The sequence below is a fragment of the Macrotis lagotis genome, chromosome 2, assembly GCF_037893015.1.
Source record: "Macrotis lagotis isolate mMagLag1 chromosome 2, bilby.v1.9.chrom.fasta, whole genome shotgun sequence".
Lineage (NCBI taxonomy): Eukaryota > Metazoa > Chordata > Mammalia > Peramelemorphia > Peramelidae > Macrotis > Macrotis lagotis.
Genome location: NC_133659.1, coordinates 127,450,268 through 127,463,442, shown reverse-complemented (window position 1 = coordinate 127,463,442; position 13,175 = coordinate 127,450,268). Strand labels below are relative to the sequence as shown.

At 37.8% G+C, this 13,175-nt stretch overlaps 1 protein-coding gene across 26 annotated transcripts in view; it reads right to left on the bottom strand.

Annotated features, from left to right (window-relative positions):
* Positions 1 to 3,444: 3,444 nt before the first annotated feature.
* DISP1 (dispatched RND transporter family member 1) overlaps positions 3,445 to 13,175 on the bottom strand; it is a 242,376-nt gene continuing 232,645 nt past the window's right edge. For all 26 annotated transcript variants that reach the window (XM_074222762.1, XM_074222737.1, XM_074222748.1 and 23 more), the window contains one exon: positions 3,445 to 12,427. In XM_074222762.1, coding sequence (XP_074078863.1) covers positions 8,783 to 12,427 — 3,645 coding nt within the window. In that variant the 3' untranslated portion in view covers positions 3,445 to 8,782. The remainder of the gene's footprint in view (positions 12,428 to 13,175) is intronic.

Genomic DNA, 13,175 nt, shown 5'->3' with positions numbered 1-13,175 from the left:
AAGAGATCTATCAGCAAGTCCCAGAAAGAAGCCAACTTTAAGAAGTAGCCTACTTTACCCATACAAACAGTGGATTGACCCAGAAACTGAGATTACCATCCCCTGTAAACAAGGATAACTTCAACTAATTGTAACATTTGGAAGTAAATTCATGAGATGAATTATTTGTAGCAACTACTTTAAATTGGGCCTAAGGTAATAGAGGGGAGAATATACTTCTGGTTTGCAGAATGTATCTATACTTCTGTTCTTGCTATATTTTTTTCAGTAAATATTCCTTATAAAAGATACTTGATGTTAATTACTAATTGATACCAAGTATCTATCAACTGATTCAATTGATATTGAAGTGTTATTATTGATAGTAATAGGAAGATAAGTGACTTCTGATTAGTTAAAGCAACATCTATTCCATGTGTAATATTTATTCTCCAAAAGAGTCAAAATGAAATAATTATGTTGTGGTTAAAGTACAATGTATCTGACTGGGGTTGATCAAACCAATATGAGCACAGCAGGCTCTACCACAGACCGGGTACAAATAGCCCATAAATGTTATATTTACAAGATTAGGGGGTTATCATTTAATTGTTAAACACTAAGGGTTAAGAGTCAGTCAAGATCATACACCCAATTTTGGCACAAGGAGAAAATAGAAGAGACTCAATTTAACAAATATTTATAAAGGGTTTATTTGAAATAGCTGACCAGATTGAAGAGTTGGTAAAAGAAAGAAGACATAAAAAGTTTAAAAGTCTAGTTTAAAATCCAAATTTGTGCTGATGGAAATGACTATTCAGTTCAACAAACTTTTATTAAGTATTTTTATTTGTGAGATGCTGTGCTAAGCTTGAATGATAGGCAAACAAAGGAAAACATTCTTCTGGAGGTAGAGTAAGGGAAGGGGCTGCAGAGATTAGACATGAATGCCTTATAACCATAATATAAGGTAGGGAGCTTGGGAATAATTCAGGCGATAGAGAATATTAACATCTAGGGATGAGGCTGGAATCAAGGAACTATCATATAAAATTGTATAATTTCTGAATAAGATTGGACCCCAGAAGTCATTGATATCAATATATATCTGAACAGAAAATTATCATTGAGTCTCCACTTGAGGATTTTTAATTATGGGGGACCAAAATCCTCTTGGGGTGGCCCATTCTATTGTTTTGATAACTCTGAATGCTATCAGGTTTTTCTTATCTGAAACAGAAATCTGCCTCTCTGCAGATTCTATGTTCTGTCCTCTGGGGTCAAAATGAACATGCCTAAACCTTCTTCTAAGAGGACCCTTCAAAAACAATTTTGTTCTTCCTAAGACTTGCTCAGGCTAAACATGTCCTTTTACATCAGTCAATTTTTGGATGACAAGTAGTCTTTTCATTGTTCTGACTGTCTCTCTCTCTCTCTGGATGTCCTTCAGTCCTTCAATGCCTTTCCTAAAATGTGGCATTCTGAATTAAAAGCAACAATATGGTTAGGATCTCTCCAGGGCAGTGAAAATACATAATAATGCATAATAAAAATACATAATAATAATGCATGAGAAGTATAGCAGAGAACTATGTGAGATGGGTCGAGTGGGAAGAAGGAAGAAGGACATTACAAATTATAGAGGAAATAAAATTAGGGAAGGTTTCAATGGAGAAAGATTTGACTTTTAATATATTTCTAATATAACCTTTGGCTGCTTCTCTTCCCCCCCCCACCCCAGTTATTTCTTCCTGGAGTTATAGTAGGAAAACTAGAGTGTGCTTGGGAGATGGGAAATTGCCCAGTTTTCCAGAACAATAAACTAAGTGGAAAGGAGTCATAAAACATAATACCAAATGGGTCAAAGTTGTAGAGGGGCTTGAATGCCAGGTTGAGGAGATTGAACTAGATATAGTAGAAAACAGGGAAGTACCACAGGGGTCTAAAAAGTCATGACAAAGCCACATCTATTCTATTTGTAAGAAGTTTAATCTAGCAATTGTAAGAATGAATTGGAGGTAGAGAAGAATTTATATATACTATCACAGTAGACCAAGTAGTCATTAATGAGGGATTAAAGAGGAAGGATAGAGGGGATAGAGTCTGCCTGGGTAAAATGACAAGCCTTAGTGATAAATCCAGAACTTAGAATAGACATTAGTAAATGTTTATTGAATGATTGCTTGACAGATATTGATTGGATATGAGAGGGAAGAGTCAAAGAAAAATCAGGCAAGGCTTCACACATGGGAAATGGGGTGAATGGTGGTGCTTCTTATAGAAAACAGTGACTTGAGGCTATTCTGGGGAGAAATATAATGCTCTAGAGAAAATGAGTGTGAGGTAGAAATGACATATAGGCACCTAGAGAAACTTGCCATTCTGATGTTTTAAAGATACATATCTCATGGGAGGGAGATAATAGAAAGAATGTTAAGATTTGGAGTCAAATCTAACAAATTGGGTGCATGACTTAAGTAGATCACATAACTTCTCTGGACCTCAGTTTCCTCACCTATAAAATGAGGAGCTTGGACTAGATGACTTCTAAGTTTCCTCCAGCTTTAGATCTATGCTTCCTTAAACCTCTGGTCTATTTTACAGTCCCTTTTGACAGTTAGGTTACTTACATCTGCTATGGTAAGGATGTTGATAGAACCAGTGTTTGCAATGCTAATGAGAATGCCAGTTAATTATGGTTTCTTTTTTTAATATTTATTTTTAATGAACAAAAATTCTATTTTTCTCCCTCCATGGGGAAAAGAAAAAAGAAAAACATGCATAATTATGCAAAACAAAGAAAAAAATCTTATTCTGCAATCTGAGTCCAACACTTTTTTGTTGGGAGGTAGGTGCTTTGGTCTTTTGGAATGGTGGTTGCTCAGTGAGTTGATGCAAGGTTTTAAGTCTTTCAGAATTGTTTGTCTTTACAGTTGTTCTTGGTTCTGAGTGGCAACTCCTTGACCTTGAGTGGGATAAAGTCTGAGATTTCTTCAGTAGAATATTATAGATTAAAAAATAGTTGAACTATGTGCCCCTCCTCCACTGACAAGCAATTTCTGGGTCATTGGTGAAGAGTTAACTGACCCATTTTATCTGTTGAAGTCTGGATTTCCATTCAATTCCTGGGGCTGAAGGGATAATCCTTTCTGTTTGAATTATATACTTTTTTCCCTTAGATTAATTTATGCATTTAGATTGTGAAGACCACATTCCTCATTAATGAGGATGGGTCTGTGTTTGTGTGTGTGTGTGTGTGGTGCAATCGCGTTAAGATATTTGTGACCCTTGGAGTCTTTCCCTTTGCCTCAGTCTCTGTAATTGATTGGGGCCTATTTCTTGAGAAATGAATAAAACTTTCTCTTCATTCTTTGAAAGATCTCTGAAATTTTTTTAACTAGCATTCATCCCACACAACCTCACAAAACTGAATGTAAAGTAGCATGGGGTTTCCTTTTATCCGTTGACAATTATTTATAACAAACATGTCACATGACAAGCCTCAAAAGCATGGACCCTACTCTCAAGGTGCTTCCATTCTCAAGGTAGAAACAGCATGAATGAAGTTAGAAGTGTACCAAGTAGAGAAAGTAAAAAATGGAAGGCAATCTTAAAGGAAAGAGACTTGGAATGTCTCTTGCAGCAGATATTATCTGAGCTGAGTCTTGAAGCCAGGGAAGCCAAGTCAGAGATGAGGAGAAAGAGTCTTCCAGGCATGGGAGACAGCCAGTACAAATACATGGACAAAGAAAATGTAGCATGTATGTATGTATGTATGCAGATGGACTGTAGAGTACATGGAGAGGAATGAATTGTAAGAAGATGGAAAAAGTTAGGAAAAGATCAAGTTCGGAAAAACTTTAAATGCCAACCAGAAAATTTTGTATTTGATCCTCAAAGAAACAGGGATTCACTGGAGTTTATTGAGGAGAAAATGATGTAGACAGATCTATTTTAGGAAAACTAGCTTGGCAGCTGAATGGGAAACAAATTAAAAAAGGCAGAGAATTGTGATGGGGAGACCAATTAAAAGCTATTACTGAAATCTGAGAGGAAAGTGAATGGTGGCTCTCCTGGTGGCTCTCCATAGCACTCATGTACTTTTACACTACATTATATACTGTAGCTATTTGTGTACAAGTCTTATTTTACTTGTATTAGAATGCAAGATCTTTGAAGGTAGAAAGCCCTGTTGTAGTTAATTTTGCATTCTGTACTCAAGGGAAGAGCACTGGAACCTTATGAATAGTTTTATAAATATCTATTGAACTGAATTCCTATCTCTTCTCTTTGTACTTTTTTAAATAGGATAACTAAACTGGGCTCAGAGATCCTAGAGCTCTTTATATTATTATTTTTCAATGGAAGATTCCTTACAGGTCATCCCACTTCCCCCACACTCCTGATCAAAAGGAAAAATACAAGGTCAGAATTCTATCTAAAAGTAGCATCTCAAGGCCCTGAGAAAACCAGACACGGCTCACCCTTGGGCATTGTCTTCTTGTTAAAGATTTCATTCTGTTTGACCAGATTTACTTAAGGAAAGATGGTCATAATTCTGACAAACTTTAAAAAGGACACCTATATAATATTCATCAATAATCAGTAAACTAGTAGAATACCATCTTTATTTTTAGTAACTATACACTTGGTAACAGTATGGTTTATTTGGACCTGCAGAAGTGATTATTATAATGCTAATGCTTGTTTTTAGTTTCATTACCCAGGATTTTTTTAAATCACTCTTTTGAGGGGCTGAGGCCATTAAAAAAGCATAAACATGAGACAGATAACAGAAATATTAACGGAGCCTAGCAGTCTTCTGCTACTGATGTTTTATTAATTGCAACTCCTGTATATGTTTTATCCCCTTACAAAACTGTAAACTCTATAGAAGAGACTCTATGCTTTGCATTTTTTTTCACTATCTAGCAGTTTTATGCATATGGTAGGTTCTTAATCATTGTTGAGTTAAATATGTGTAGCAAAGTGTATATGCTGAGCATATAAATGCAAATCCCAAAGATTTTTATATTCCCTGAGTTCTTACTTGGAATTCCTTTCACTGAAATGTTTCTATTCCTTTAAGCCCTATCTAGGCCCAGTCTCACAAAACAATCTTTTTTCTCTCTCCTCACATCCTATTTACTATATACCTTTTTGCCACATTTGATTTCTCCCCTATGCATTGATCATAGTATAAATAATATTATGGTTAATTGAATACAGGCTTCATTTCTCTAATAGAATGATTCTAAGCTCTCTATTGTTAGCAATTACATTATTTCAATTTTTGCATTCTTAGGGTCTAGCAGTATCTTATACTTAGCAGGCATCAATAGATACTTCGTTGTTGAATGACAATGAATAGCAGTGGCCAACCTTTGGAGCAGGCAGATATATCTGGGTCCTACTTATTTCTGGGAACATGTACTCTGACTTGAAAGATTTGGAATTTTGGAATGGGCAGTGAGTGGGACCATGGGAAACCCTTCTGCACCTCTTCCCCCAGCAGTGATTCCAAAGCTGTACTACCCTAAATACCAAGTCCTCTAGAACAAGAAGTGGCCAGGACAAGCAATATTCTGGCTTGACTCAAAAATCACTGATAATAAAGTTTGAATGCCAACTAAAAACATTTTACAAAAAGGTGAAGAAGTCTTAAGCAGATAATCTGAATGAGTAATAGTACTGCCATACATTTTGAATACAATTGAAATAAGTCCCTGTGGACTTACCAAATTTCCATATATATGATTATTTGTGAAAGCATTTAAAATTGAGCCTTTAGATTCAATTCTGGGCATAAACTCAAGTTCATGTTTCCATTTCAAACTAATTGCCTTTGTTAAATTCAACTAATTTAGCTAAATTAACAGCCTGAGTTTTCCCATTTCCCTTGAAAAAAAACAGAAAATTTAGGTATTTAATGCAGACAGAACATAAGAGCTGGTTTACATTTGGAACAATGTCCACTAGGAATGTTTCCTATCTTCTTTTCATACCACTTATATTTATAGAACTGCTATTCAGATTATTCATTTAAAAAAAGTTGTAATGACTGAGGCCTAGGCATGACAGATTATTGGAAATAATATTTAATAGCAGCTTAGCATAGTCTTAATGGCTCTGTCTTTAAGTATGTGTTTTTACAGTAATTACATACAGGAAATGAACAGACACATATGAAGACGTGTAGCTTACCTTTAAACAATACAGCTATTCTTCCCATCATCTTTGGGGAAGAAAGCTCATTGCTTTCAGAATAATCCATTTGTTCAACCAAGTAGAAATTAAGTTAAGTGGCTTGGCAGAAAATAATAGAGAACTAGTTTGGTAACATGGTCATACTCACCAAAGGAAAAGCCAGTTTAGGTAAATATGACATGCTATTTAGCAGAGATCTGAAAGGGTTTAAATGAGCGATGCATGCAAGACTTCTGGCTTGTCTTCTACAGAGAGACTTCCCATCTCTCTGCTTTTAGGAAGACAAACAGTATTTAAATATTTTCCCAAATCAGATACCTCCCAAGTGACAAGCATAGTTTTATCAGGAAGAAAAAGGGCACTCCTTCCAAAATGCAATGTAACCATTCATCTGCTGGTCAAGTCACTCCTAGAAGACAAATCTTAATTCCTTAGGGCCACTGAACTGGAAATAATGATGCCTTATCTCTGTGTGGCCCCACACACAAATTGAGTTCAAAAAAGCTTTCTAGGCATCAACCAACATAGGCTTATAAAAGAGTCCTGGAGGGAAAGAGAAAATAGTTCATATGGCCATTGTATGAGGGGGAAAAAATGACCAAAAGATTAAATGACATATTCAAGGTCACACCACAGATAAGTGGTAAGATGAAAATTATACTTGACTATTTAAATAATTTTTCTTCCACTGGTTCAGTCTCTCAAATCCTCTGAAAGACTAAAGAGAGAGGTATGATATGTGGACAATGAAAACCAAATTTTTTAAGTTGTACTTGGGGTCCAAACACCATAGCCTACCTTAACATCCACATATGGATGCCTCCCACATTCTTTTCAATTTAGGAAGTTAGGAAAAATAAAATCAAGTAATAATTAATATGCTGACTATGTAGTATAATAGAAGAACCATTGATTTTTTAACTTTGTTTTAAAAATATCCAGGTCAATAGAAACAAAAGAGCAATAGAAATGCTGAGTGTCCATGAAGTTTTATTCATTAGAATAAGATGTGTCAGAGAGAAAAATCTACCATCAGAACTGTGTTGCCTACTCTCTATTCTTATTAGTTTTGACTCACCATAAGTTGGTTTCAGGGATAGGTATGATGGGCACGACTAATTTGTATGCATTCTAGTGGAATTATTGATATTATGCTTGTTAAAAAATAAACTCTTTGTGGGAAGTATTCCAAAGATCAGAGAATTCAACTTGATACCCAAGTCTTTCATTTAAAAAGCAAAAAAAACAAAACAAAACAAAATACATACAAGAAAATAGAAGGCGGCTAAGATCTGTCTCCCTGTATGAGGTTATAATGCACTAAGTATCAGATGACATCCTGTTCTATGATGTGTTGTTTGAACTATTACCCAGGAGGCAGGCTCCAACAGCTCAATTCCTATACACTGATCCAACATTAGATATGCTAGTGTCAATTAAAATGCTGCCTGAAACCTCGCTTCACATTTCTTGGCAAGAAAGAGAACAATTCTAGATGCTTGCAGTATAATAGAACAATGTTCACAATGTCATCAAACACTGTATCAAATAACAAAAGAAACAAGTCACTGGAAAAATCTTCTCAGGCACAGAAGATAAAAATGGACCTTTCAAGAGAATGAAATACCCACACAAGGATACTTCAGAGACTCAATATACATTTTAAAATGATGAAAATAAGTGCCAGTGGACCTGCATCAATCTTTTATTCCTCTTGTGTAGTTTAATACTGGTTTGGATGAGTAAACCTTCCAACACAAAATTTTTCACTAATGTTCTTTGACTGATTAGACATACTATCTTTCTGGTGTTGAAATGATGGATCAATTTAATATTATTTGTGGTTTCTTTGCCAATCAATTTAATAACCAAATGAGAAAGTCAAATATGGATGCCAGCTAACACTGAGAAGATATCAATTTGAACTCAAACTTGTATTGAATATGGTAATATTCTCTGGATCTTCCTTTTCTTGCCTCCCTTGAGTAGCTGAGATTATCTATTAATCTTTGACTATGGCTTCAACAATAATATAGTGTTTTCCCATTGATCAGTTCCAAAAGGAATTGTGGAATTACTTTTGGGAACATCTCTAAATTGACTATTAAAACCAAAGTCACTCATACCTTTGTGCAAAGATAGGAGAAAACTTCCTTTGCTCAACTGATGTTGATTTTAAACAAAAGTTCAGGATCTGAACTGGAAAACATGACTGGCTAATAGAACAGAAACTATGGAATCTAGAATCCCTGAGGAAAGAGAGGCCCTTGCATTCTGGGTGAAAATGGTAGATAGGACATTTCTCTTTTATCCCTGGCTACAAATTGTAAAAACTACTTTATCAGAAATAATTTTATAACAGTCATAATATGAAATGGAAAAAAATGAACACAAAAATAAACTCTCAAAAAAAAGAAAAAACAACAAAACTCCACCCCATATCTATAAGATTTTGCTTTTTGGTTCAATGAGGTTTCCATTTGGTTCCATGTCTCAGTGATAATCAAACCTAGAATGTTCATTTCTGTGTTTTCGGGGCCCATTCTTAGATTCCACTTCAAAGAAAGATGGAGACATTTTCTCAACTTAATATTTATTATAGTGTTTTTATTAAACTTTCACTGGAAAGTTCTGAGTGTGTTAATACAGCAGGCACATTGGCTTCAATGTTTGGCATCTGATAGTCCCCAGAATGGCACTTCACCTTGACAACTCTGCCACAACATTGGGAAGTGCTAGGGTGAGATACATAACCACTCTCTCTCCTTAAACTGTTAAATATAAGTTTGGGTTCATTTTGGTTTAAATGTTCCGAGTTTACAATCAGACCAGTCTGTGGGGAACTTGGGTCTCCTTTAATCTCAGTTTTCTCAGTCTGATTCACTGAGCAAATGCTCTTGCGTTCATTTCCACTGACCTCAGAATTCCCTACTAGGTCACAAGTGTCTCTGTTCTGACAGAGTTCCCTTTGGTTTGGTAACACGGTGTTCTCAGGATCACAACATGACTTTGTGATGGAGCCTGTGCTTCTGCAGATAAATGATGAGGAGTCCACTGTCTTTGGAAGAGTCCTCAAGTTCTCTTCAATGCTCTGAAGACTATGAGCATTGGCACTGCTGATTTTCTCTTGGGACTGAATGTGTTGAACTGAATGGAGAAAAAAATTTCTTGGCAGAGAATTCTGCATTACAGGTTGTTTTATTCTTCCTTGTAAGCAGGGGCAGTGGTGAATATGTTGAATGGGATGCACAAACCCTTCAGGCACCTGCTGCCCAGTATTCGGGGGTGCCATGCTATTCTGGACCTGTACAAAGTTTCCTGCTGCAGGAGCACACTGGAAGCACAAACTATCACCCAGCTGCTGGCACGAATGAGGATTGTATCTCAAATGCTTATAGGCATGGGGGCAGCTGCACCTTCTGTTCAGAGAGAAGAGCTGGCACATGGTATGATGCTCCACAGATGACTGCAACAAAGCCGAACTGGGACCATTTGTGGTGCTCTTGTTGAGTTCACTGTTGTAGGCTGCATGGACAGGCACACCCAGGTTCTTTGCTTGGCCATTGAAAAATTCAGAGCAAATGTGGGTTTCTTCATATGTGGTCTTCTCTGAGGTGTTACAGTTATGGGATGCCAGAGGTTCTAACTCATAAAATTCATGTTCTAGCTCAGACTTTTGACCTCTGGGATCCAAATGATATGTATTCATGGTATGCGCTTTATTAGACCCCTTGTTGCCTGGACTTGGAGACAAAGCATGAGAGAAGGCACTGCATTGAAACTTTTTAGGTAAAGGGATCTGGCCAAAGGTGCCTTGGGGTCCAAGACACCGGCACATGCATTGGAAAAAGAAGGTTGCAAAAGCCCAACTGATGCACATGATAAGCATCATAAAAGTGCCAAGCTGTGTATAGGCTAAAACTGTGGAGGGCATCATCATGGCACCAGCAACAAAGGTGGTCAGGGCTGCCATTGCGATGGCAGAGCCCATGCGACTCAATGAGAAGATCACCTTTCCTTCACGGTCAGGGTCTGGTGCCAAGCGGTAAGCAACCCCATAGTGAACAGCAAAGTCAACTGACAGACCAACGGCTACTGAAATCGTGACAGATTCTAGGACATTCAATTCCCAGCCCAAGAGAACCAGGGAGCCCACAGTGACAAATATCGTTCCGGCTATTGAAACAATTGCGTAAAGGCTTATTATTATGTTCCAAGTTGTAAGGAGCATTACACTAAATGCAACGGCCACTGAAAGACCCATGGCGATGAGTGTGCCATCCGAGAGACTATCTTGGAGATCATAGAATTCCAAGTTGCTGACAAACCAACCATTACTAAGACCTTCAGGAGCAGAATTAAGCTCATTGGAAATCCATGAGTCTACCTCTTTATAGAACTGATGCATCTTTTCATAGGCCAACGTGAAGAGATATGTGCTCTGGAACTCTAACACCACAGCCCTGATGGTGTCATTGATGTCAAACCTTGGCCCTGGGGTCTTGCTGTCCAGATGGTACCCTGTGCTTCTTTCCAGCTCCATGATTGCTCTCTTGATACACAATTCAAAAATGTCCTGCTTGTAAGGAAAGCTCCAGTGGCTGCAGCATGGGTACAGGGCAGGCTCATCACAGTCCTGGTTCTCCATCCACTGCTTGAATGTCTCGATGAAGCAGCTGGTGAAATCTTGCTCATCAGTCTGATAAAAGAAAGTCTGATTCCTCAGCTTCTGGCAGAAGTGCAAAATCCAAAGCTGGGAAGCAGGACTGGTAATGTTGAAACTGGTATCCAGTTTCAACTTCCCTTTGCTGTGGGGGTTGAGTGGATTTCCATTGTCTTCAGGGGACACACCCCAGATGACCGTGATGGGCATGTGCAGCTCCTCGCCATGGTGAACACGCTCAAACATGAAGAGCTTCTTGTACTCCGCATCATAGCGTTCGAATGGGTGAGAGGACCTGAACACCTGGAATTCGGACAGCTCGAGAGAGGGCAGCTTCATCTTTGGATTAATACATACGATATATGCTCCACCTACAGTTAAGGCCACAAACCAGAAGAGCCACACGTATCGGAACTTGATGACAATGCATGGCAACACTTTTTCAAAGAAAATCCGAGAGGCTTCTGAAATGGCAAAAAGTACTTTGTGGCACTTCTGGCAAACAGTGGCTGTCCAGCAGCTTTTGTCGCTGTACATCTGCTGCTGAGGCTTCTTGAAGCAAGTGAATATATTGAGCAGATAGCGCTCATGAAGCACGACGACGGCTGGCAGCCAAGTGACCATGAGGACATAGTTCACTAGAATGGCAGTCCCAGCATAAACTCCAAAGCACCGGATGGCGGTGATGTTGCTGACATAATTAGCGTAAAAAGCAGCTGCCGTGGTGAAGCTGGTAACAAACATGGAGAGTGCTGCATGCTGCAGCGTGATGCTCACCGTCTCAGAAGTTTCAGCATGGGGCTTGTCAAATTTGGTGTAATTCCAAACATCGCAAAGTACAAAAGCGTCATCTGCTCCAATCCCAACCAAAATGATGAGTGCAGTAAGATTCATGAAGGGGAAAAACTCAAAGTTAAACACTACTCGATAAAGAAAATAGGATACAATCAGAGAACTAATTATGGCAAACATAGTCATCAGAGTGATAAATATGGACTTGGTGTAAATGCACATGACTAAGAGGACAATCACGATGGCAATGGCTGGATACACGGTATCCATTAAAAGATAATCCTGAAACAAACTGTGTTTGATACCAAACTCTATTCCTGTGATAGTGGTCACACCATCTGAAGAGTTCCAGTTCTCAAAGTTGTCTAGGTAAATGTTCATCATGCTTTCTCCTTTTTCAGTAGGTGAGAAGAGCATACTATACTTTAAGGCTGGCACCATATAGTCAATTGTCTTTGGGCTCAGAAAGTCTTTGTCTACCAGGTAGTGGAGGATCTGGTAAACGGCATTGTACTTGGTACATTTCCGAGGCACACTGGTACACTTGAGCTGGTCCTTCCTCCGGGACACTATGTCCCAGCAGTCTGGCCTCAGGGTGCCATTGTAGTAGTGCTTGGCACAGGTTCGAAGCAGCTTCAAGGTATGGGAAACATCTCTCTCCACAATTTTTTGACAGGATGACCTATTGTTAAGTATAGCGATGTAGTTTCCCAGGGTCCAGCTGGGGCAACAGGAAGCAGCTGTGGCCCTCTGGCAGAGATCACCAAACTGGGAATGGGATCTGATCTGTAAAGAGAGAAATTAAAAACAAACAAACAGCAGTAAGTACCTCAAATTACATCCTCCAAAAATATGAATCAAAATTTGAATGAGGCTATCTCATCTTCAATAATTTGGCTTTATACCATATAAATTTAGATTTAAGTACCATTCTTAGTAAGATTTTTTTTAAAGGCAAGGGAGCATTGTGATATATAATGAAAAGAACATGACTTGAGAGTCAGAGAACTGGATTCAAGGAACCATGCTATCCATAACTGTATAATTCTTGGTTTTCTACAAGATCTATCACAGGTAATGAAAGATGATCCCTAACATGTCAAGATTCAAATGCTGTAATTTAATAAAAAGTTAAGTTTGCATTATAGAACTTGGTAAAATAATAACAAAATTCATATGGAAAAATATCAAGGGAAATGATAAAAAAAAAAGTAGGACAAAAGTGAGATCCCTTCTGCACCTAAAATGATATTATAAAGTTGTGGTCCTCAAAAACATCTGACTTTGGTTAAAGATTAGAAAAATTGATCACTAGAAGAGGTTAGACAAGAGAGATTCAAAAATAATGAAACCCAAAGGAAAACAAAAACTATCTGGGGAAAAAAAATTTGAACTGATAAAATCTGCTAGGATAACTGGAAAGTAGTCTGAGAGAAATTAGGCTTCCTTAGACCAAGAGCTTACACCATACTCCATGACACATTCTAAATGGATATGTGACCTTAACATTAAAGATCATACTATGAAAAAAATT